General features: G+C 38.7%; 2 protein-coding genes across 4 annotated transcripts; one reads left to right on the top strand and one right to left on the bottom strand.

Annotated features, from left to right (window-relative positions):
- Positions 1 to 150: 150 nt before the first annotated feature.
- Positions 151 to 15,733, bottom strand: pde11al (phosphodiesterase 11a, like). 3 transcript variants are annotated; one of them, XM_008432511.3, is made up of 20 exons: positions 14,528 to 15,733; positions 13,011 to 13,169; positions 11,955 to 12,044; positions 11,726 to 11,866; positions 11,506 to 11,570; positions 10,843 to 10,963; positions 10,636 to 10,711; positions 10,489 to 10,556; positions 10,308 to 10,400; positions 9,361 to 9,411; positions 9,053 to 9,199; positions 8,850 to 8,957; positions 8,611 to 8,738; positions 8,442 to 8,532; positions 6,022 to 6,122; positions 5,746 to 5,823; positions 5,596 to 5,647; positions 3,820 to 3,894; positions 3,611 to 3,694; positions 151 to 2,871 (listed from the first exon to the last, which is right to left on the bottom strand). In XM_008432511.3, exons 1-20 carry the CDS (start codon positions 15,401 to 15,403, stop codon positions 2,548 to 2,550), a joined length of 2,928 nt encoding a protein of 975 aa, XP_008430733.1. In that variant the 5' UTR covers positions 15,404 to 15,733; the 3' UTR covers positions 151 to 2,547. The 3 variants fall into 3 exon arrangements, with proteins under 3 accessions (XP_008430733.1, XP_008430732.1, XP_008430734.1); XM_008432510.3 differs by having other exon boundaries at positions 5,584 to 5,647; positions 14,528 to 15,730; XM_008432512.3 differs by having other exon boundaries at positions 5,584 to 5,647; positions 8,611 to 8,720; positions 14,528 to 15,729.
- Positions 15,482 to 24,675, top strand: spmip4 (sperm microtubule inner protein 4). Its single transcript, XM_008432513.3, has 10 exons — positions 15,482 to 15,568; positions 19,313 to 19,465; positions 19,630 to 19,704; positions 19,794 to 19,865; positions 19,975 to 20,004; positions 20,110 to 20,300; positions 21,246 to 21,334; positions 21,425 to 21,599; positions 21,709 to 21,797; positions 21,869 to 24,675. The coding sequence occupies exons 3-10, from the start codon at positions 19,637 to 19,639 to the stop codon at positions 22,706 to 22,708; spliced, it is 1,554 nt and encodes a 517-aa protein (XP_008430735.1). The 5' UTR covers positions 15,482 to 15,568; positions 19,313 to 19,465; positions 19,630 to 19,636; the 3' UTR covers positions 22,709 to 24,675.
- The last annotated feature ends 29 nt before the right edge of the window (positions 24,676 to 24,704 follow it).

The raw sequence follows: 24,704 nt of genomic DNA, 5'->3' as shown, positions 1-24,704 counted from the left end.
CTCTTTGGTCAACATGGAAAACGTTATGTGTGGCAGAAATTTTAATCATGTCAGTATTTAGTTGTTACTTAAGACAAGGGGGGAATGAAAAGGAACTGCTGAAGGCATCATCCGTGATATAAATTGTAAATAAAGAGCATAACAAAGAGAAACCTTAAGAAAATAAGCATTTACTTACATAAAATACTGGATAATGCATCAGCTCAGTCATCAGCAGTCCAATATACCAAATTATTAACAGTACAAACATAGTACAGTTAACTAAAACCTAATTAAGTCAAATTCTCAGGAAAGTTGTACGTGGAAGATACATTGCAAATGCCAGAAATAATGGCAACAGTCATGACTTACTTTTAAGGTAAATTAACTTCCTGATGTTAATCTGGTCATCACCTCAACACAACCTTCCAGATCTGCAGTCTCTTTATTTTTTAAATAGCCATTTGGCCCACTAGCTTACTCATAAGTAGGAGTGAACTTGGTTAACATAACAACTAAACTCAAAGAAAAATTTATTTACTTTGGCATTAAATAACTCAATCCATTTTAAATGACATTGTTTATAAAATAAATAAATAAATTGCCAACCACTTGTGGACATGATTGGTGTTACACTTCAAGGCACATCCCACCTTTAGATTTTGAGAATTACATGAGTTTCATTTCAAGCCCTGATTCAGATTGCTGTGTGTATCAGCATAATTGTCACAGTTTTGAACGTAAACTCTACTGAGACCTGTTTTATACAAAAAATAAAATCAATTATCACATCTTGGCTTTCCTTCTTTAGCCCCATCCATCAGTTTCCAAATCAAAGGCATGTCAGTCATTCAGATTTCCTCTTCTCTTACATAAATCACATCCTTGTCCTGTTTAGGAAGCTATTTTTAAAGGGGTTGTTATAAATATAGAGTCCATGGAGCGTATGAAAACTCACCAGTTTATAATTTGGATAAAGGTTGCAGCTCAAAGTAGACATTTCAGGCTGTTCTTACCAACAACAACAGAGCAGCAACACTATAAGATACCAGAACACAGAATAGTACCAGCATGACTGCATGCAAAGCAAATCTCTTGTGGCAATCAAAGGCATCAAGATGACCGTCGTCAACATCGAACATGCAGTAACAACATAACCGGCATGCATTCGCAAACAAAGATATACTCTACATACAAATAAAACAATTATTTTACTTAAGCGTCACAGAAATCTTCTGACGGTAAGTGTCAGAGTGAGACTCGGAAAGTCAACAAGAAAACAGCAGCAGTTTAAATATTGAACTGAAATCAAACACAGAAAGTATCATTTGCTCCAAATAAATTATTTCATATATTTTGTACAATCTTAAAATGCCTCTCGGAGTCATTTGAATTTTCCTGTCTTGATGTTTTGAGGAAAATTTAAAGGTGACGCACAAGCAGTCAATGCAATTTTGATTCACTGATCTACAGAGAATTTATGCTGAAAGGCAAGAATGATCACATGCAACTCTGTGAACCAGCCGGCTGTCAAAGAACAACACTGTAAGATCATGCAGGCAAATATTTTTTTTAACTAAAGCATTACAGCCCAGCTATGACATTCATGAGCATGATCATGGCTCAGTATACATTTATGACAGGATTTACAGAGCCCTGCACACTTGCTGACATACCCTGGTAAAGATTCATAAAAAGAATCAAATCAAAGTCATCCTTTTGGGTCATTTCATTAATCATACAGTGGTATCGTGCTGCATTGACAACAATGTGGTATGTTCCTCTTCCAAACTCCCTGGAAACCTTGCTAGCATGCCTGGCATGATCCATTTATTAAAGCCCAGGGCGTTTTAAGAAAGCATCCAGTTGCCTTTAACAATAAACTGAAAATGGGCCATCACTGCATCTTTTAGCAGAATAAATATACAAACCATATGACCAAATCAACATCTAAGAGGTAACATTGTGGGGTGAGAAGAAGAGAAGACGCATCAGAAAAGACCGGGGACTCGCGATGAGACTGTAGTGTTGACAGCATAGGGCAAAAAAATCATTGTGGTACATTTGATGGTACAAAATTAAATCAGATTAAATTGAAATGATTAAAATTGAACATGGGAGTTTTGTAGTTAATACTGTATTTTTCCTTAACTTCCTGTGTTAATTTATGCTGCTGCAGTGAAATTTCCATGTCTTTTAAAACCTCTTTACCAGGGATGCAGATTGGTGTGCAGTTTGCTTTGTGTGACAATTCACAGTGATTTCTTTTGATGGTTTTAAAGGCATCCCCAAAGGGTTTTGATCAGGAGAGAGTTTTTACAAATCATACAACTTCAAGACTCTTCTTAGCGAAGTGATAAAATCCCTTCTTTTGTACAAACACTGCCCTTTAAATAGACTTATGATCAAATGGGGTTTGTCCCATTGTTCCTGAGGTTAACACAGTGACGCTGCAGCAGGCTCCGCTGATGAACTCTGCATTTTATTTCACCCTATCAGTTCAGGGGGGTGCTTGTGTTAGAAGATAGCAGAAAATTTCAAGTTATTTATTACATCAACCTCCCTGCTTTACTTCTTTCCAGGGACTGTTTTGTTGTTTGCTGTGTCATGACAGGTCTCTTTGTTTGCTCTGCACCTCAAAACCTCTCGGCAATCAGATTTTGACCCAAATTCTGCATCTTTAATCTGGGCAGTTTTCTCTGCTTTCTCTAGAAAATCGCTGGTTTCTGCGTCGTCACTGAACTCAGTATTCTGTCCCGGGTCAGTATTCTGGCTGGAGACCGAGCCTCCTCTTGTCTGTTGATCGGATAAGCAGAGTTCCTGCCACTTCTCTCTGTTCCCATTTATTCCATCCACCATCGGCTTTAACTTCCTGTTCAGCTTAAGCAGCGCCTGAGAGACACACCAAACAGTAGAGGTTATCTACAGATTTGCATGCGCTTTTATTCATGCACTTACATTTTAAAATGAAGCCACCATTGTTTTAATTGGACGTAAATGTCTTGAGCTTCAAAATGAAAAATTTCAATGTTTTTTATTGGGATTTCATGATGTGCAGAGAAACATAATGTAGAAGTGTGAACAGGGAAGGAAAGGGATTCATGGTTTTAACGATTCATTGCAAATAAAAATCTGAAAAGACAAACCTAGAAAAAATGCGTAGAAACAGCCAAAGACCCATCCACCAAAACACAGAGAAAAAGATACAATTTAAAATTTTAGATCAAAGTGTGGTTATGTGTTGCAGTGGCCTAGCCAAAGTCCAGACCACCTGAAACTTGAACATTTCTGTGTCCAGATGCTGCCCCATCATATCTGGTTGAAGCTTTCGGTTTCTGGATATGCAAAGCTGGTAGAGACCAACCCTGAGTGAATTGAGCTATAACTGCACTGAATGGTGGTTCTAACATGAATTGGCTCAGAAGAGCTGAATACACAATAATTTTATTTAAATAAATAAATAAATAAATAAATAAATAAATAAATAAATAAATAAATAAGAAAAACACTTCACCATTATCCACTACTTTGTGTCGGTTAACCTTATGAAAAGCCAATGTAATACTTAATATTTATACGGTATAAATATTAAATCCCTCTCCAGGTGTAGCTTTAGTTGTGGCCGACCTACCTGATAAAGTGGCCTACAGATCCCATCAATCCATTCGAGCTGTAAGGCAGGCAGTTCGTCTTTGCGATTACGGTCAAAAATGGCCTGCAGGGGAGCAACAACTCTCTGTCACCCACAACCAGAACTCTCACCAGAACCATTTTCTCCTGAATATTTTTAACTCGGAACATCAGAGTGACAGGAAAGACTTTGAAATGTTTCACACTCACTGCTGGTGTTAGCTTTAGCTCCGACCGCTCCCTGTCGCCTTGTTCAAAGAACTCGCTCGTTACCAACTCGGCAACCTGCAGACACCAGTGGAAACAATCATTATTTTACTCATGCATTATGCAGCATTTAAGGATTTAAGAATACTGAAGGGTGTGTATTTAAATGATTCATCTCTTTTGTCGCTGTTTGGTCTTTGCTGTTGCACGTTGTTGTGCTACTCTTAGGAAAGAAATTAAGACACAACAACTGATCCAAAAGTCTGGCTCACGTCTAAGCTGCGATATATTCCACCAACAAGATATTTCTGAAAGCAACGCTGAATTTAATATTTAACAAAACATATAAGACCTTGGACCTCTTAGACTACAGATTTGAACAAAAATCTGCTCATAAAAGGCATTTATACACCAAAACATTCCTTAGACATAATTGGACTTTAATCCTGCTATAAAATATTGTATCTGATACATTTTTCAAATGTATTTTTGCTAATTCTCAAAAAAAGAAAGAAAGCCATATAGTGTTTCTTAACTTACTATGTATAAGAAATAGTAATATTGAGATGCAAACTGTTTTAAATACATTCCTCACATGAATAGTTGTGGTCACAAGTTTATGAACCATGTTTCTCCTCATGCCATAACCCTAATCCAGTGACTTTCTACTGGTAGCATTAAATTCATTTGGGTGTTTCTAACCCACTGCAGGGGCAACATTATACAGAAAGACTTAAAAATATTCCAAACACCATAATTGATTTTTGGTGGGCCATATGCAGCAATAAGCTTCAGGCATAATTCTGGTTGAATTTATGATCACTCTATTTAGTAGAGCTAATTTAAACTGGTTCATTTCCTGGTGCATGCCTCTTTTTGCCATAGTTGATGCATTTTAACAGAGTTTATGTTGGGGCTTCTCCAAAAATCCGTGCTAGAATCAAGTTGTCATCTGATGCAAACTGCAATTTTTTTAGTTGAAAAGAAATCAACCAGGATTTCCAGGAATAATACAGGAACCAACACAGCATAATATCAACTTAAAACCGCTGGTGTATCAGTGTGACTTCACAAGTTTTTACATGAACACAAACTGAGAGGATGTTCATTAAAGAAGTTAAATAAGGATTCATCGAGCTTCGTGTTTGGAAGAATCAAGATTAGATCTTTAGATTTATGCATCAAACGTTTAACTTTGTTGTGAATATTGTTCTTTGATTTCTGAAATTGGCTTTAATGGTCTCTTTTTACAGTGTTTTTTTCATGTATACACACATCACTTTTTTTTATTTTGTCCTATTTTTGGACTTTGTTGTTAGGTTAAATCAGTGTCAAACAGGAGGTATAAACAAGGACCAGGCTGGAAGCTTATTTAGGATTCACCAGTAAATCCAACACTTCTTCACGTCTGACCAAGCAGATTAGCACGCTAAGTGGATTAGAGAAACAACCGGGCTGTGGTACCATCCCGGCAAACTAAACTAACCTAATGAGAGTTCATTAAGAAGTTTCAGGAACCTTGCATACTTTTCCCCAGGATTTGGAAGAAAAGGTAAAGAAATAAAAATTATTTATTTCTTTTAATTGCCTCTGCTCAGTATGGATTTTGTCGACAGCTTAAATTTACCTCACCCTTATAGCACACGTCTCTCATGAGAACTCTTTTTAAAAATACATACATAAACTAAAAAAAACATGATTGCATTTTTTTTTGTCCAGTTCACAATTAGGAAATAATAAATCCCAGCATGCACAGGCGACTCAAACCTGCTTTGATACCTCCCAAGGACGAGTGACAGCACCCAAATCACATGCAGTCATCAGCATGGATCTGTTGATTAGGCAGGGATCAGAGACAAAAGACATTTTTATCTCAGTTTTGTTCTTTACAGCTTTAGTATCTTTATTTATTACAAATTTATTACAAACCTGAGAACTTCTCTGTGTTCTTCCACTGCCCAGCTGAATTCTCCCGACAAAACATGCTCAAAGAACTTGGTTCTGCGCCTTTTTAAATGAAAGAGACAGTCATAAGAGGGACAAATCATGCAGCAAATAGTGAGAGATACAAGAAATATGGATATAATTTAAACAATAAAACAGTGTGCTTTATAAGACAGTGTTAAGTAATAAAAACACATGCAATCTGTCCAAAAATATTTAAATCTAGCTGTAAACAGAATCAGCTCAGAGAAGGCCACTTACTCAAAGTGCAAAGTAAGGTCTGTGGAGAGAATGGCCTGTTTCAATAGTTGCATCATGTTGCTGTATTCTTTAGAGCTGAGGTTGGCAAAGATGTTGTGTCCCTGCAAAATAAAACACAGTTGCAAGCAGCGGTGGATTTGTACAACCGGCAAAAAATATTCCCCGTTAAATTTGGAGCATCGGTAAAGTCATTGCTCACTGTCAATTGAAGCCCCAATTTGCAATTTAATTAGCAATGCGCATGGGCTTTCTCTGTCCATGGCTGAAATAGATCGATGCAGGATACAGCTGGTGATCAAACTGATCCACCCCTGAGACAAGGCGCAGTGGTTACTGGTGTTGCCTGTCAGCAGTTTGTGTACAACGCTGTTCCTTAGGAGAAACTGTGCAAGAGGGACTTTCAGCAGCGCCTAGTTGTCTCAATACATTTCTGATAAATAGCCAGAGACACAGCAAGAGAATATAATTGCTTTTCTTTGCGACATTGTCATGATCTTGGGGTGTTGGGATTTTTTTTGTTTTTTCCTGTTTGCATTTTTCCTTGTTGATTTGTTTCCAACTTAGATCTCACTATATATCAGTTGATTCCTTTGTATTTAGTTTATTCTTGTTGTTTTACAATTTTCCAAGATTACTGTTTACATTCTCCTCACCTTCCAGCGTTCCAGTTTCCTTGCAAGCTGAAACTCACTGCTGGGTTTCAAGTCAGACTTGAGGTAGCAGCATTCCAGGTAAGAAGTTGGGATTTCAACATGGCGGCGCCTATAAGCAATGTTCGCTGTACCTCTTGCAAACATCATATTAAGCTTTCCCTCAGCCTGCCTGGTCTGTCTCCTCTCACAGCTGCACCCTGTCCTCATCAGCCACCTGTCACTTATTACTCATCAAGCACCCCAGTATTTTTTTTCTATCACTGCTGGATTCTCTTGTCACCTCATGGTTCCCTGCCTTTTGCATATCTACCAGACCCCAGACATATATCCCTTTGTATCTGCATGTAAGTTATGTGTTTACTTATTACAGTTCCTTCATTTTATCCAGCTAGACAGATATATTAAGACTTTTAGTTGTCAAGCATCAGAGGATTTGCATATTTATCTGTTAAACTGATTAATTCATTCAAAGAGAGAAACATTTCTTATAATGATATCTTTTTTTTCCTTATATTTATGGCAGGAACTTTCATAGGAATACTGTAATACAGCTCATGAGAAAACTGTTAGCTATCACTACATCTGTCCAACTGCAAGATATCCAAGCTGTTCCACCTCGCACAATCTGAAATATTTAGTTTGTGTTGTTGTCATAGTGTTGTTTTTACAACACTATGCTTTGGCTCAAGGCAGGTAGAAATTCAAGTGCAAGAAAATGTAATTCCCACACAAAAATGGTGTGGGAATTAACTTGGCTTATTTATCGATAAATGTTGATAAATTTCGACATTTATCACCATTGATCAGTATTTATGTGCATGCTGCTACTACATCAGTTTTTATCTTAATTGCAGTTGCTTTGTATCAGTTTTTATTTGGTTGTAATATAGTGTTTATCCTGGAAAAAGATAAAAACTGTAATCATTTTTTCTTTTTTCATCAGGAAAATTAACACAGTGGTAAAGCAACACCACTGTTGGTCTATCACATAAAATCCCACTAAATGCATTAGCGTTTTGTTGATGCTATTTAGCAAAATAAGCATTGCTTGGGGAGTGTGATTTTTGTTTTGCAAATCACTGTATAAAGGTTTCTTCTCCTTGGTTGTGGCCTGGACGTTTTATGAAAATGGTTTAAGACTTTCAGTCACTCATAAAAAAACCTTATTTCATAAACTGCAGTCGACAGGATGTTTCCGTTGCATCTCTTTCTGCTTGTCTTTCAAAATTAGGTCGCATAATTTTGCTGACACTATTCATTTTAGTCTAAAATAAATCAGTTTCATTTTCCAAACTGGCATTTGAATGTATTATCATTTGCTTTTTTATTATTATTATTTTACAGCCTGGACACCAACTTTTACACGATATACAAGCAGGTAGACTGCGATGTGCATAAATGAATATACAAGCTCTGACTCAAAATGCGATATTCAAATATTTTTGTTCCACACTGTACAAGGGAAAAATATAGCACAATGTCTGCAATGAAAGGATGGTTGTCTTTTCTGCTCAGGAAGCTTTTATGCAGTCGGTCTTCATGTCAGAGCTCTGTGGAGATCAAAGCTGCAATAGTCAACCCTTATGGTGGGAATTTATGTTTGATCAAAATGTTACACTCGCATATCTTTGTATGAAACGGACAGAATTGTACAGAAAGAGAGAGGCGGCCAGTATGTGATTTGCTTTACAACTGCTTAACATACCTAAAATGTCAACTGTGTCTAAAGATCCCAGTGAGGGATCTAATCAATATATTCTGTCTGACCTCACTCTGCAGGATCATGACAGCGTGGTTGAAGTGGTGATGCTCCAGGGTTGCTGACGTGCCATAGAGCAATGCCAGAGCAGAACCGGTCCTGGAGGAACAACGGATCAGTGGTTCAGTCACTCGTAAGGAATGCGCTCATAACCGTGAAGGGGTTTATGTAACTCACTTGGCTTGAAATGCATTGTTGGTGCCTCGATGGTCCAAGTCGTGGCACAAGCAGCCGACCATCAGGGCCAGAATCTCTGCATCTGACAGCACATCCTGGAAAGTGGCGGTCTGCATACAAGTCATTGACTGCGAGTGAAGTTTCAGAACTATTCAGTTTAATCAGTCTTGGTTATACTAGCATGTTGGAATTTTATAACGTCTTTTAAAAAGCTGAAACCATTTTGTCTAAAAACTTACTGTGATCATGACAAACATGCACTGCGACACGTTGAAAGCGTGCCTCCAGTTGTGATACGCCACAGTTCGATAGTTCTTCCTCACTGTGAGCAGCCAGCGACACAAAACCTATAAGAGAGAGAAACAAGGATTTCACACCTTCGTGTACTTCAAAACACGAAATACACGGAAAAAGAAACGCCTTGCAGGGAATGCCCTCTCACTTCATAGTCAATTTTAAACTTTTGAACCACACCGAGTTCCAGAAACATCCTGAGCGACGCCGTGATCATCGCGTCATTGTCCAGTGAAAAATCGTTGAAGTGGAACTCATCAATGCCCAGCTCACTGCTCAGGGGAATCTTTGCAGCCTTCAGAGGACAAAGGACGGAGCTGTCAGTCAAACGTTTCCACAGAACAGCACACATCATTTTAATTAGAATTTTAACCCACGGTGACTGGCAGGTTTTATGCTCTCACTACTCGTATTGAATTTATAAATTCATTGAAAAGGATTTAGTTTATGTATTACCTTCAGTCTGTCAACTTCCACCTTGGAGCAGGTAGCATGGTAAGACAACATCTGAAAAAAACCCAGACATTTCACAAAGACGGGTGTTACAGAAGACTGATTCAAATTCTAATACCACCCAACTGTTTTCATCAACACAAGATTACAGGAAATATTTTTCCACTAATCTTCCGCCTGCCCTACTTATCTCCTTACGACCGGATCAGATCGGCGCATTTCAATTTTTGTCACATTCTTTTGTGAACTAACTTGTAAAATGCCTCCACCTGGTAATTAAAGAGATGGCAGTGAATAAGTGAGGCTGATCCGGCAGTGTGTTGTCTTTGATACCAGAGAGGGTGATGTATTTATTGTGAATTATTGAGAGCAGCTGAAATATTTATTGAAAAGAAAGAGAACCATGTTTTTCTGAGGATAATGTGACTGCTCAGGTTAGATACTGGACAATGGAGCAGAACCGGCTGAGAGATGCAAATAAATGTTAACCGCCTCCGTACCATACTTATTTAGTACCATACTTATTTAGTACCATACTAAATAAAAGAAAAATACATTTAGGAAATTTGAAGAGTATGTAACAAGGTAAACTAGCTGTAAAGTAAAGGTTTAAACAAGATGATTTTGCTTTTTGTCACTTACTATCTCAGATTAAATAAATTTCAAAGTTAGACAAGGATTACTCGGGTTACATAAAGACATGAATACCTGTGATAACCTTTTTTTTTTTTTTCAATGTCACTTAGCCGATGGAAGAAATGGTCATCATACCTGTAGAATCAAACATAGAATCTGTCTGACATTAAACAGGCTAAAAGGTCTCATAAAGCAACCCCAAAACGGAAACAAAAGCAGGCAGTAAGAAGGCAATATTTCATGGAGCAGGATTTGTAGTTGTATTATGGGGAGTGAAAGAAAAAAAAAAAGACTAAATCAATTAATTTGCTCACATCCAATGCTACAGACTGCTTGGCCCATGTCTTCTTAACTTGATTGTACATCATAGTATTGTTGATTCCAAGTCCACAGAATATCACAAATGCCTGCAAAAAAAGAGAGAAATTTAATAATACCTTAAGCAATATAAGTAACACACAAACAAAAGACTTGAGTATTAGTGCTTAAACTGACCTCAAACAGTCTCTGATCTGCATCATTAAATGTCTTCCTGTCCAGGCGGTTCAGGATTTGTGCAACACCTTAGCAAAGTACACATCCATCCTTAAGAGCAGCAAAAGCAGAGTTTTCAAAAAACATAAAAAGTCTCGTTCAACCTACCGATTATCTGGTGAGTTCTGTTCCAGATCGGGACGCATAACACAGACCTGATGTGAAAACCCGATGCCTGATCTGCCTTGAAAGGTAGAAAACAGAATAATTTCAGAATCCTTTTCAAGTTGATTCAAATATGGCTCCACATTTTTAATGGGTTTTAAACAGAAGTGTCCAACTGGAGGTGTTGACAATGCACAACTTTGTCCAAACCTCGGCGTCAAAGCGTGGATCCTGACAAACGTCGCTGATGTTAACAGGCAGCCCTGTGGAAGCCACCAGCTCAGCGATGCTGTTGTTGATGAGCCAGTCAGAGCAGGATAACTTCTCCATGCTGATTTGGTGAATTAAGAGAAAAAAGAAGGAAGTACGACCGTGACTATTTAAAGTTGTGATTTTTATGGGTTGTCCCTATTTACAAATTAGTTAACTTCATGGGGCCAATTGAAACATAAAGGCTTTCAGAAAATCATCACTTCAAAATAGTAGAAGGCTTTAAATTAAACCATTGTGCATATTGATTTTGAAAAATGGTAGAATATGAGCACTTTTCTCAAATTTTCATTGGGGTAAGATCATGTGCTTCTTAAATCGATGAAAACTCATTATGTACAGTAGGTTAGCTCAGCTGGTCAGAGCCTGGTGCTAATAACGCTGAGGTTTTCTGAACACCATTGATTGCAGTGGATTTTCTTTAGGCATATCAGAGGAAAAGGAGCTGAATGCAAATGCAAGCAATTGCTTTAGTACCCAAAATTCCTATAGAATACACAAAATTTTATGATTATATTTTAAAAATGTTCATAATTTGGGGGATATTCAAGGAGTATGAGTACTTCAATTAGCCGTGCTCGCTATGCATCCCTGCTCGTTCACCTGATGTCTCTGTCCATGTTGCACAAAGGAGACATCAGTTCAAATGTCTTGGAGAACTTCACCACCTACAGAGAAAGTACGAATCAGTGCACATCTGCTTGGGAACAAAGTTACGAAGCGTCTTACATAATTTACTTTAGAAGTTAAAATAAATATCAGAGGGGAGAGAATCTAGGAGAGGTAAGAAGAATCAGCAGAATCCACTAGACGGGAGTCTCACGGGTGAGTCGATATCCTCTAGGAGAAGTACCGAGCAGCGTTCGCACTGCAGCAGCGTCAGCGCTCTCTGCATGATCTTCCTGACGATCTTCTCCAGGTCAGTCTGCTCCTCAAACAGGTCGTTGACCACCTCCAACAAGGCCTGTGGCAACAGCAACCCCATGCAGCTCTTTACTCCCCGCAGAAAGATCGGGCAGGCTCTGACAATCTAACACCTTCAAACGTCTCACCCTGCTCCGTTCGTACTCCTTGCGAGACTCTGAAAACAGCTTCGCATTGGAAATCGATATTCCACAGAATGGCAGATACATCTGCAACACCTAAGAAAAAGGAGCAGGACAAAGTAGTGAAAGACATTTATGCCTCATTTCTGTGATAATTTACAGGGCATCAAACTGGTTGAGAGGAGCAGAACAAGTATGAGGTGGCGTCGGTGGAAAGCCGGGATGGCGTCAGCTTTATCTTGGCACAAATAGAGTCCCTGATAATGAAGTATTGATTTAGAGTCTTTAACCCTTCAATGTCTTCATGCGCCGGCAGGTTGAGACTGCTTCCCTACTTTTTTTGTCAATAAAAGTTGATTATGAGAATTAATTGTGGTAATCTTTAATATTCACATTTAAAAGTACTATTTTTATAAAATCCTAAATGACAAGAAAAATTATAATTTGAGTCTAAAGTTGAGCAATTTGATTGCAGAAAACTTTATTCTGCCACCTAGAGGACACATTAAGTGTTTCAGCATTTCTTTATCTGGTATTAATTTTCTTATTGACTTTTTCAGCTGTTTTATAAAACAAGTATACTATGGGCTTAAGCTGAAATAACAGGAAACTTAAAAAAGAAAAAAAAATCAAGGTAAACATTGATAATTGCTAACCAGCAAACTGGAAGGACTGAGGGAAAAAAAAAACGTGTGAGTTGTAAAAAGATATAACACATTCGTTTTCTACAAACCAATTTTATCTTAATTGCTAAGGGAACAATTCAGAATACTAAAACAGAAACTATGTCTCCTGAATGTGTGTGTTTATTGCGCTACTGAACACATTTATCGCTTCACGCTTGAGTAAAAGGTTGACCTTTTCTCTTATTTTTCCTGGTATTTTGCTTCACAGGGAACAGTTTGCTCCTCTCTGAAGCCATTAAGACGATTTAGAGTACAAACACTTCAGTTGCACATTCACTCTCTCTAAAACGCACTTAGTAGCACAAACCACAAAAGGGATATTACAAATGACAAATTGCCTCCGCATTTTTTTTTCTCCAGCACAATAGAGCTTCACCTTTTCATCGTCCTCTGTGAAAGGGGTGCCCATTGGATTTTTGTTAATAGCTTGCACAACACCAATGACTTCTCCATCACTGTTGCAGATGGCCATGCAGAGGATGGTCTGAGTCTTGTAGCCTGTTAACTTGTCAATTTCGTCGCTGAAGCGGTGGTCCTGGAATTGGGGTTGGGGGGAGGGGGGAGATTATACAAACAAACATTACTCATCTATCAGCTCTCACACAGTCCCTCATTTAAAACAAACATTGCACAATTTTTATCTCCAGCTCTGCAAGAAGCAAATGTTTTCATTTGGGGGCGCACAAATGCAGGAGTATTCTGCAGGGGGATCCACATCATCATGTTGCCTCAGCAGGTCCAGCAGCCCAGGGCCATGAGATAATGATGCTGCACGCGAGGCGAGATCTGGCCAGGGAGAAGCTCCTACAACTGTCTGCCGTTTCCTCAATGAAAACTTTAATGGGGATTTGTTTGCAAAAGAAAGTAACTGCTCCGAGGAGTTTCATTCTCATGCAGCACTTGGTGTGCAATGTCTTGCTAAAGTGTCCATGCCTTTTGAACTAATCAAACAACAATTTTATTGTATTTAAGTGGGATTTTATGTGCTAAATGCATTTCACATTTTTAATAGATAAAAATATGGAAAGTGTCATATGCATTTGTATTCCACCCAAACCCGAGTTGAAACTTGTTGAACCATCTATTCAGCTGCAAGCTCTTTGCTACGTTTCTATCAGCTTTGCTCATCTGGAAACTTTTTTTGTCTTTGCAAAATAGTTCAAGCTTCATCAGAGTGCATGAAGACAACTGTGAATATCAGGTATTGCCTCAGATTCTCATTTGCTTTTTTTTTTGCTTTTTTTTCAGGGTTGTCCTGTTTTTAAATTGGTTAAACTAAATGATCTCCACAGCATACTGCTGCCATTGCCTTGTTTCAACATGGTAAATCTTTAGTGCTCCGGCTGTACTGTCTTTGCACAGAAATTGGTATTTTGTGCTTATTCATTGTTGCAAAATAACTTTGACTTAAATCCTGTCTTAAAAACACTCAATCATGCTGTATATGAGAGGTCAGGGTGTTGTTGTCTTGCCAGTTGAGATGTGAACATCGCAATTTTATGTTTCTCTTGTGCCATATTTTATGTTTACATTTCTACTCAGGTTTGAGGAAAAATGAATGAGTACCAATTTTTTTTTAAAAATACCTTTTTTTTCTCTTTCTTTGTTATACTATGCATTGTGGTGACATGTGGCATAAGGTGCATCAAGTCTGCCAAGCCTGATACTACAGCACATTGATCTTCAATAATTAGGGGTTTGGGTTTCTGTCAGGGTCGGCGCAAGGCATAAGCAAACTCAGTGGCCGCTTAGGGACCAGGGGCTGCTAGGGGGCCTCCTAAGTAGAACTGATTTTTTATTTTTTAGTAATGATTTCTATGTGATTATAGTAACAAAAACACACAAATTCATTATAAAGTTGTGATTTTTTTTACAATAATTTCTGTCCTTTACCTCGTATGCATTAGAGATGTTGACGGTCTCTCCATGCTCTGCCACATAGCCAATGATTCCTTTCCCCCACGGCACTTGCACTTCATTGGAGTTCAGAGTGCTAGACGAGGGTCTGACCGTGGTGCCTGAGTGCACATCGAAGAACTTTGACACCAGCGTCCTCTTGTGAGCGGGTCCCTCCACGAGAAAGAGCGAGCACCTGTCCGCATCCACCAGGATGCACACGTTGATCAGGATTTTATAGCTCAGGTTCGTCAGGTCCAGCTCGTTGGAGATGTCCTTCACCAGCTCCAGGAAGAACTCCCTCTCGTTGGTCTCTTTGAGTCTGTACTTGTAGTCGATGGCGCTGGACGCGTACTGGGGGACGTTGACTCTGGACTCCAGCAGCGCGCTCAGGATGTGCGCGGTGGTCGGAGGCAGCGAGCTGGCTTTGCGCAGGAGCGCACGGCGCCTCATGCTCGACTGAGACTCGTGCTCGCTCAGGCTCACATGCTCGTCGTATGTGCGGTGCGCAGTTGTGGCTTTGGAGCGGGCGAAGTTCCGCCGCAGCTCCATGTGAGACGACCTGCGCCGGAGTCCATCGGCGCTGCTCGGCCAGAGGGGGTCCGTGGCGGCGGCGGCGGCGGCGGCGCGCCTGTCCTCGGATGCGGACACTTTGGACGGCTGGTGCTCCTTCAGCCACCTGCTCACCTGATCGCATTTGGCTCTCCGGACCAGATACTCCTCGAACAGATCCGGGTGGCTGTCCAAAAACGCCTCTACATCCGTGAAGTCGAAGGCTGTCATGATGACAGCGGAAAGAAAGCGTGCAAAAGTAGAGGAGTTTTTGAGCGGGTAAAAGAAACGAGACCGAGACAGCCAAGAGACTGTACTCATCCATCCATTCCCAGCATAGTCTAATCCAACCTGCCAAACTCTCTCCTAAAATACCAACAGTGGTCATCAAACGCATTCATTTTTTTGCTGAGACCGACCTGGGACACTGCTGAGAAACATCTGTCAGTCAAAGCCTGAGATGCGTCTGTGGTGGATTCCAGTGGAGTAAGTGTGCAGAGGTGTAGAAAAATGCGGCGTCTATATATTATTCCTAGTAACTGAAAAAAATGCAGAACAGCGCTTTGCTCTCTCTCTCTCTCTCTCCCTATCTCTCTCTCTCTCTCTCTCTCTCTCTCTCTCTCTCTGTCTCTCTCTCCTCATTGTGTGTCACCAGAGAGAGAGAGCAACAGAGCTTAAACTGTGGCTGTAATTTTTCAGATAGATTGACAAGAAATCAATAACCAACTTCACACATACAGCCAGAGTTAAATTGATGGACGTACATAAAAAGCATAATTATTTGTTAGAATGTCCTATTCAAAGTTCAAACCTAAATTTGATGATTGGTTCTATTTCTAGAGCAAGAGAGAGAGAACACTTTCCAAGATATATCAACAGGAAACCAGTTTTGATGTTATCAAACTGCGTGTGTACGATTGAAACGGGTATGTTCTCGGGGAACATACCCGAGAAAATGTGAGCTTTGTCATGTTTCAGATGTGATTTGTTGCATTTGCCATGGCAAATATGTGATCTCCCTTCAAGTTGTGGTTCTGTGATAGGCAGACTTACAAGAAATAAAAATAAAAACATCCCTCCTGCTGCAGTTTTGCTCACTACACCACAATCTTGGAAACATGTCATGCAAAAGCAAATGCCAAATTTCTGATCCCATGATGTCACATTTGAAAATCACACATGAAGACCATGTATCGCACGTGGCACACAAATGTTCACGTCTTTCAGAATTAAAGAAGGCACATGTATACATGTGGATTTGGAACATGTGCATCACATATTTCCACGTTTGCAGATGGACCGCTCCAGGCAGTCTCACAATGTAACATCGAACACATGGACAAAATATTTGATCACATGTGAGAAACGGGAACCATGTGTGAATACATGTGAAATTCATTGGATTTTTTACCTGGGGAGATAAAAAATTTATTAATAAATTAAAACCACAACAAAGAATATTGTTGGCAGATAGATAGATAGATAGATAGATAGATAGATAGATAGATAGATAGATAGATAGATAGATAGATAGATAGATAGATAGATAGATAGATAGATAGATAGATAGATAGATAGATAGATAGATAGATAGATAGATAGATAGATAGATAGATAGATAGATAGATAGATAGATAGATAGATAGATAGATAGATAGATAGATAGATAGATAGATAGATAGATAGATAGATAGATAGAGAGGCTGTACACTGTCTTCTTTTGCCTTATGAACAGCTCTGAATAACTCAAGGGCGCTTAGCTTCCTTGGGTAATGTAACTGCATAACTTTAAAATAAATATGAGAACATCGATGCTCGCAGCTTGAAAAACATTGCTTTCATGGGTTTGATTGGCCTGGAAAAAAAATATATTTTCAAATATTTAGTAGAAGCAAAAGGAATGAGTGTTTAACCTTGGAGCTACACACACACATTCATACGAACACCTACGCATCCTCTGTACCTCTGTGATATTGGAAGTAGGGTTTTTTCTTCCCTTTAAAAAAAACCATGAAATTAAAATGAATAATAATACAAAGAACATTTTTCAGAGCTGTGAGCTTTGAGGTCCAAGTTCACACGTTGTGCTTTCATTCCTTCTCTGGCATAAAAGAAACATCATAAACGTCTGCAAAACTGCTTTCAGGAGGCCTGCAGTCCACTGACAAGGCAGGAAGGGACAGTCAGCTAGGGCTTGATGCCAGCAGCGTCCCTAACAGTGAAAGGATAATGTTTGGAAATAATTTTCACACAAAGAAAATCATTCTGAGATTTTGTTGTTGTTGTTGTTCAAACCAATTTCACATGAGGAGTCTGTTGTAGAGAATGTTTTTTGGGTTGATTGCAAGAAAAGTTGAAGGATCCTTTACTTTTTCTATTTATTCTGTGCTAACATTCAAATGGATTTGCTTTTTAACAAAGTGCCAGCATTTAAGAGGTACAACAAATCTGGGGCTACGGGTGTAGGTAGACATTTTTAAGTAGCTGACAGGTTGATTAATGTTAAGAAGTTATTTCAGTCAATTAAGTGAATGATGACAAATGTTACACGCATAATCTAAGGACTTTTTTTTGTTAAATTAAGAAAGTCATCTCTATAAAATGACTTTTTTGTATTTCTATTCATAATTGTAGATCTGTAAATCTGTAACATGTCACACAAATCACAAAATTAAGTGATATGTAAGGGTGGGAAATACTTTTTTACAGCTTTGGAACTGTTGTTAACTTTAGTTAGCTGTCTGATAAAGTTCAATTTCTCTGTGTTATAAATGTTGTTGGGGTGAACACCTGCTTCCTTCTGCACAACGACTTAATATTGGGGAAATCACTGCAAGCTTTGCAGCATTTGTAAAGCCACAGCGTGAACTGTAATCCGAACAGCAGCGGCTCTGCTCAGGCAGAGCGAGGTAATTGGTTACTGGACTTAAGCTTATGGGCTCCTTGATAGGGCTTGGGCACGTTGCAAAGACTTTAGACAAGGTCTCCTGAGAATCCCAATTAAAAAGCAGAATGCAGAATATGGGTTTTGTAAGACTGAGAAAGAAGACGAGCTCTGGTGCTTTGGAAAGCAGTCCGTGCCTTGTCAAGAAAGAGAGAGAGAGAGTTGCATTCATTTTACGTGTCAGTAGAGTTTTCAGGTTTTTTATTATTTAATGAGAAAAGACATGAAAGAGGTGTTTTGCTCATTTTAGAGGATCTAAAATACATGTTTTGTCATCTGAAACTGGATTCTTTCTTCCTTTGTGCAAATTCCACAAAATCTCACAATTGAAGCATTCCACTACACATACATTAAAGACACTGCCAACACAAATTGACCAAACTATTTTTTATGTATTAAAATATCCCTACTGTTGAGTACTTAGTATTAGGGTACAGCATAATTAATGTTTTTTCTTTTTTTTTTACTTTAGTAGATAGAAAGGTACACAAATGATATAGGGGTTTGTTTTAGTTGACGTCTAAAATAGGGTTTGCATTTTTACTTAATTCCCATAATTTGACCGATTTAAGTCAACATTTTTCTGAATATAATTTATTTATTTATTTATTTTTAATTTAGGGTTTCTCAGACCAACATTCATGCCTGAATTGAGTCGACGGTAACTACTTTATATTAAAAGCAAGAAAGAGAGTTCAGACAGACTGACAGAATAGCTCAGAGCTCAACATCAGTCCAAGAAAATCAAGAAGTTTAGCATAATAAACTGTTTTGAGAACAAAGTAATTTCTACTGACAGGGCTTTTAATTATATTTTGGCTTTCAGTAAGCCACGTAGGAGGTCGGTGCCTCAGTCTCTCCCATGTTGCCTCTGAAACGTGACTCCTGAAACTTAACACCAGCTTGGATCCGGTGTCAGTGTCTGGTTGGAGCCAGCTACATTTTCATTCCACCTTATGTTTAGTTGTATGAGTGCGCCAAGCTGTGAACATGTAATATTATCGCATCCACACTTGATGAGTAGAAGACAGACATCCTGGGCAGTGATTGCCCACTGCTACAAAAGCAGGAGCTCGGTAGGAAGCATCCACACAACCTGATCCCTGAATTAAAGTGACTAAAGAAAAACGTGGAGTTTATACTGCAAATTTTACTTCCTTTCTTCAAAACTGAAACGTCGTGAGATATTCGAGTTCGTAGAAGACATTTGCGGTAACAGTTTGTGTGGATGGATTGGGTGTCAGCCAGATTTTAGCCTATTGTTTACTGTCGCACTCTCTTTCCAGGTGGTCACAGAAATTTAAACCCACCTCTGGTCACAAGCAAAGAGGAGGAAGTCGGGTCTAGTCCAGATCAGTCTAACTCAGCTCTAAGACTCAGAAGACATCTAAGACAGAGGATTAAATAAAAAACCTTTAAGAAGTACAACTTTCTGCCAGGTAAGCGAATATGACTGCACCTTATTTTTCATGCTTTTGTTGAGCTTAAAGCACTTCCATTGTTGTTCTCCTCTAAAACATGGTTTGAGTCCCAAAATGCATACAGTTCTAACGCTCAGAACCACATGCCTTTGAATCATTACGAGTAAAACCCTTCCCTTCAGCTGCCACATGGAGCCAAAGTCGTCTTCTGGTTTCAGTGGAGTTCCTGCCTGGGGGTACGGAGGGACGATACCTGAGTAGGTTTATGTTCGATCAACACGGGAAGACGCTAACAGAATCACTGACCGCTGTGGCGTATTGATTCTCTGTGGTTTTATGTCTGCAGACACATCAGAACTCAAGCATGCCACACCAGCGCTTTCAGAAGAAAAAGCAACGTTCACCTCAATGACCAGCTGTGAGTTGTCATTCAGTTGTCATGGACAAACTGATTATAAAATTTCAATAAATACAATGGAGTTTCTGATAATGTCAGAAAAAGTTTTTTTTGTTGTTTTTTTTACCAGCATCCCAAAACCAACTGATATAAATGTATTGTGAGTATATCTTATCTAGAAAGGCATGCTTGAGCTTAACACTTATTCTCACACCTTTTTCTAGGTAAACTGTGTATTTACTCTTGATTATCTATTCTTTCACAGCGAGAGAACGATAAAGACTACTACGCTGAAAGAGCATCCTTATTCATCGCACATTTCTCGGTTTGCCATGTTCCCCTCGTTCCTCTCCCCGGATGACCCGGAGAGGGGAGTCAGAGCGGCTTCACAGAGTTTCATAAACACTCTCATTCCAAACAAGCCTCCTGACGTCACTTTGCTCAGCAAAACTATAGGTGAGATATTGTTGTTATTCATTCTTTTCTGCAGAAGAATGTTTTATTTATATATATATATATATATATAAATAAAATAAAATATATAAAATATATAAATATATATATATATATATATATATATATACACATGCACGGGTGTATCTGTCATGATCTGTAAGTTTATGTGCTTTAGTTTCTCCCTGATCATTCCTGGGTCATTTATTATTGATGTTTTTCTGGAGTTTAGTGTTTGGCTTTTTCCTAATTGGATTCATCTTATTAGTTCAGCTACCTCGATGTTAATTGATCTACTTCCCTAGCCGCCCTGCATCCCTGCGATAAGACTCAACTGGTTTCAATGTCACACTTCAGTCTCCTCAGTTTTTAAGCCTCCTGGTTTTTTGGCGGGGGTTTTTTCTTTCTTTGCTGGTTTCCTTCTCTTCCATCCACTCTAAGTTCCTTGTCTCGCTTTTGCCTTTTGTCCAGCTGTGAGTTTTGTTATAATTTAAGATTAAATCGTAGAAACTCACTAAGTTACTCACATTGTCGAACACCAACCTTGACAAGTTAATGAAAACTTAGACATGGTTTAAAGACAATCACACAACTGCAACAAACAGATCAAGTGAAAAATTAAGATATCTAAAATCCTGTGTTTTTTCTACTGAAAATGTAAAACAAGGAATTAAAATTGGAAGAAAAAAATAATAATATTTGAAACTATTTACGAGTGAGGATTATATTAGGACACCCCAATGTAGTCCCACATAAAATGGTTAAAATCACATACAGGTGATTTGAAGAAGGATTTACCTTGCTCAAACTTCAGGTGTTTCTTAGTGTGTGCTTCTGACTGTGAAATTATGAGACAAATTCATATAGAGGCACCTGTAGTCTTTGAATAGACAGGTGCCTCTTTGTTGACTGATAGTTCATTTCATCCCACTCTGTCTACGACCACAGGAGGTCCGTATCGACACGAAATCTTGGAAAACCCAGTTAAATCCAGGAAAATGGCTGTTTCATGGACAGGGGAAAATGGATTTTTGGATGTGAGCATTTAACACATGCAATATTTTTTGCTTAATAATAATAGCAAATATAAAGACGTCAAAACTTACCCTCCGTCATTTTTACACCAGCATTCGAAACCGGTAAAAGGGGAGACACAGATTTTCTACCCAGCTCCTCCGAAGACAATACTGCCCAACCCAAAACTCCGACCCTGGAATCTGTCGTTATCAGAGCGCACAGGCAACATTCTGAGAAACCTGGAGAGGGAACTCTGGATCACGTCTTACCAGATGGACTTCACTGGTGAGAAGCCAGAAGGATTTTCATTAGAAATTTGGATGTACATCAACACAGATTTGAATTTTAGTATTTTCTAAAGCTTCAAATGACCAAGTGATTTAAATGTTTGCAGGATCAGGGCCTGCAAACCCTTTAAAGACTGATGATTTCAAGGAGAAAATAAGCACTCTCAATGGGATTAATTCACACTCCGCACCTCTGGTAAACCACATTTTACAATTTTGTCAGTAATGTGTAGAACTGAAATGCTGATGCTTTTTTTTTTCTTACAGAGAGAATCGTCCTGTCCTGTGTTTGTTCCATCAAAACCCAAAGCAGGACGTAGACGAAGACTGCAGACAAAACGGAGTGACAGCCCCAATTTTGCTGGTCTCCAAATGTCAAATGTAAATCAAAGCACTGCTCCATCTTACATATACCAAAAACAGCCCCAAGAGCTTATGGCTAATTACAGCAAAGCAACAGATTTGAGCCAAATGGGTCACAGTCAATCAGAGTCCGAAACTGGCTTAATAGACGTGCAGCATACTGATCCATCCCTGGAGATCTTACAGGAAAGGGCTGTTGATCATGTCAGAGAAAGGGAAAACCGCAAAATTCGATTCGACGAAAGTCTAATGCAAGAATCTGAATCAAAAAGCAGCCAAGGCGCCACCGTTCACCTCTCAAACACACAACAATTTAACCTGAGCGGCGATTCTTCTTTCCAACGAGAGGCAAAAGTGAAGACAGAGACAAACTCAACGGAGCTGCAAAAAGAAGATCCACAAATCAAAAAGCAGCCTCTCGGAGTCGGAAATCCACTCGGGTCCAAATTACACGATGCATTATCAAATAAAGAGGATGATAAGACAAAAGGGGGCGAGCTGCGAAGCTCTCGTCCTAACGTCTCTTTCCTGCCGAGGCGTTCTGTCTTTTCAGGTAGTGAGGCTGCAGGTAGGACAGGCACAACCCTCACCCTTCTAGACCTCCAAAACTCATTCAGCAAGTCAGAGGCACATCGAAGATTCAGCAACTCCATCACACATGCTGCTGTGGACCTGAGGCACAATGTAGTCACTGGGAAAAGACACAACTTTTATGGGGTTAACTGCAACCATATTCATGGGTGAATATGAACATTGACTTTCCAGCTAATAGCAAATAATGTTTTCAGATGGACTTGAACTGGCAGCAGCTCACTCAGTCACAATGTTTTTTGGGGGGTTTTTGTGAGTTAAATGCTTGTTGCAAACTTTGTTTTCAGTAATTATACATGGTTATTCTGAATATGTATAGTAAAAGACAGACTTTCATTACAACATCTGGAAATTAGATGTGTGATAAAAGCAGCTGCACTAAGTGCAATACTAGTTGTCCTCTACAACTGCCTTTAAATACCGTGAACATTTTATCACCTAGCAACAAGCTTTGCAAAACTACAGCCTTTTGTATTTGAAAAAGGGTCTTGTCTATGACTCAATCATGTTGACACACAGAAATATTTTGATCTAATTTGTTTCTTCATAATATAATATTGACTTTATGCCCTGCTGGACGGCAAACTACATGTCTAATGTCACTTTTTAATGATACTTTGAAAAAAAAAATTTTTTTTGTGTAGTCTAACAAGTCCGTCTATTTTTGTATCGCCACTTATAAGTTTCACATTAAGATGCTCCCCCTGTCGTGTTTCAGTGTAGGAGTGGAGTGCATCCATAACTTGCAAAACAAAATCATCCCCACATCATTATGGTTCCACCTCCGTGCTTCACTCTGGGTATTTTGCTGCTTCTTTGCAATTTTTTTTAAATTCATCTCCTCAGCATAATTCTGTGCCCTTTTTTGTTTCAATTTGTCTCCAGTTCTGTCATGTTTTTTTCAGTATTTGGGTGATTGGATGAACACGCCCTGAGACATAGCTCTAGCTTTGAAGCATTGCTTTATGGACTAATCCTGCTTTTAATTTCTTAACAGTCTGATCTTTATGATGCTGTTTGGTCACGTTCTTTCCTCTTTTTTTCTTTCCTTTGGTTTGTTATTTTGTTTGTATTTCCTTTTAACTCATATAAAGCACTTTGAATTGCCTTGTTGCTGAAAATGTGCTATATAAATAAAATTACCTTACTTAATAAATCACTGAGCGCTCTAAAGAACATCTGTACTCATACTGAGGTTAAATGACACACAGTTGAACCCTATTGGGTTCTAAAGAAAGAAATAAAAACAAATGTTTTTCTTGTACTTCACAAATGTGCATATTTTTGTGCTGCTTTGTCAGATAAAATCGGAAGTAAATAAATTCAAGTTCGAGAGTGTAACATGCTGAACTCTGCAAGAGCTCTGGGTGCAACTCTAAAGGCCTAAATAAAATCCCTGCACTTTCTTCTATAGGAATCCTTATAGAATGTTTCTACTTTCAACACTGAATGTTGGAAAAGCACTAAGTCCATTAAGATGAACAGACGTCTTCGTGGTTCCAACAAATAACCATTTAACGTGGATGAAAAGAAATAAATGAACAAGATTAAGTTCTTTCTCTAAGTCAAACCGAGTGGACCTCAGAGAGCTGTGCTGTGCCGCATTCCTCTGTAATGAAATTCAGGTCTTTGAGCTACAGATACAGGTGCTGCAGCAACCTTCAAACTCGTTACGAAAAAAAAGTGAGAAGCAAAAAATGTGCTCCTTTGCTCTTAATCTATTGCAACCAAGCAGACTCACGTAAAAGGCTTTTTTTCCTATAGTACATAGTCCTTGAGAATCAAAGCCAGGAGTGATAGAAAAAGCTCCCTTATTATTTTCATAAAGACTTCTAGAAGAAATACAACAGAATTCGAAGCAAAGTGAACATGTTTTGATGATGACTGTGAGCAGGTCTGGTTATGAAGCCTCTAAACAGGAGAGACACTTAAGCTTTGTCTTGCTAAATTATCTCGATATATCTACTTTGTACATCAAGAAAAAATAAATGAAATATAACACACATTCTTGATTAAATTTGTGGTGTATTTGTTTGTTTTTTCTTAGAAAAAAAAGGAGGAAAAAAAACTAGATTTGTAATTCAGATTTTTCTGTTCATTTCCTGAATGGTTGGTTGGCTTTTAATTATAATCTTGGCGTTTGTAATTT

This window comes from Poecilia reticulata, chromosome 16, assembly GCF_904066995.2.
Source record: "Poecilia reticulata chromosome 16, P_reticulata-male-v2, whole genome shotgun sequence".
Classification (NCBI taxonomy): Eukaryota; Metazoa; Chordata; class Actinopteri; order Cyprinodontiformes; family Poeciliidae; genus Poecilia; species Poecilia reticulata.
Note: the sequence above shows the minus strand (reverse complement) of the source record. Positions and strands in the feature narration are given on the sequence as shown.

Bases quoted from the DNA above. Each gene is read 5' to 3' on its own strand.
- spmip4 (XM_008432513.3), top strand. From the start codon at position 19,637: ATGGAGCCAAAGTCGTCTTCTGGTTTCAGTGGAGTTCCTGCCTGGGGG. The intron at 19,705-19,793 runs GTAGGTTTATGT...TTATGTCTGCAG, and splicing joins TACGGAGGGACGATACCTGA to ACACATCAGAACTCAAGCAT. The intron at 21,335-21,424 runs GTGAGCATTTAA...TTTTTACACCAG, and splicing joins GGGAAAATGGATTTTTGGAT to CATTCGAAACCGGTAAAAGG.
- pde11al (XM_008432510.3), bottom strand. From the start codon at position 15,403: ATGAGTACAGTCTCTTGGCTGTCTCGGTCTCGTTTCTTTTACCCGCTC. The intron at 8,739-8,849 runs GTAAGTTTTTAG...CTTCACTCGCAG, and splicing joins GCATGTTTGTCATGATCACA to TCAATGACTTGTATGCAGAC. The intron at 2,872-3,610 runs GTAGGTCGGCCA...TGTGTCTCTCAG, and splicing joins TCTGTAGGCCACTTTATCAG to GCGCTGCTTAAGCTGAACAG.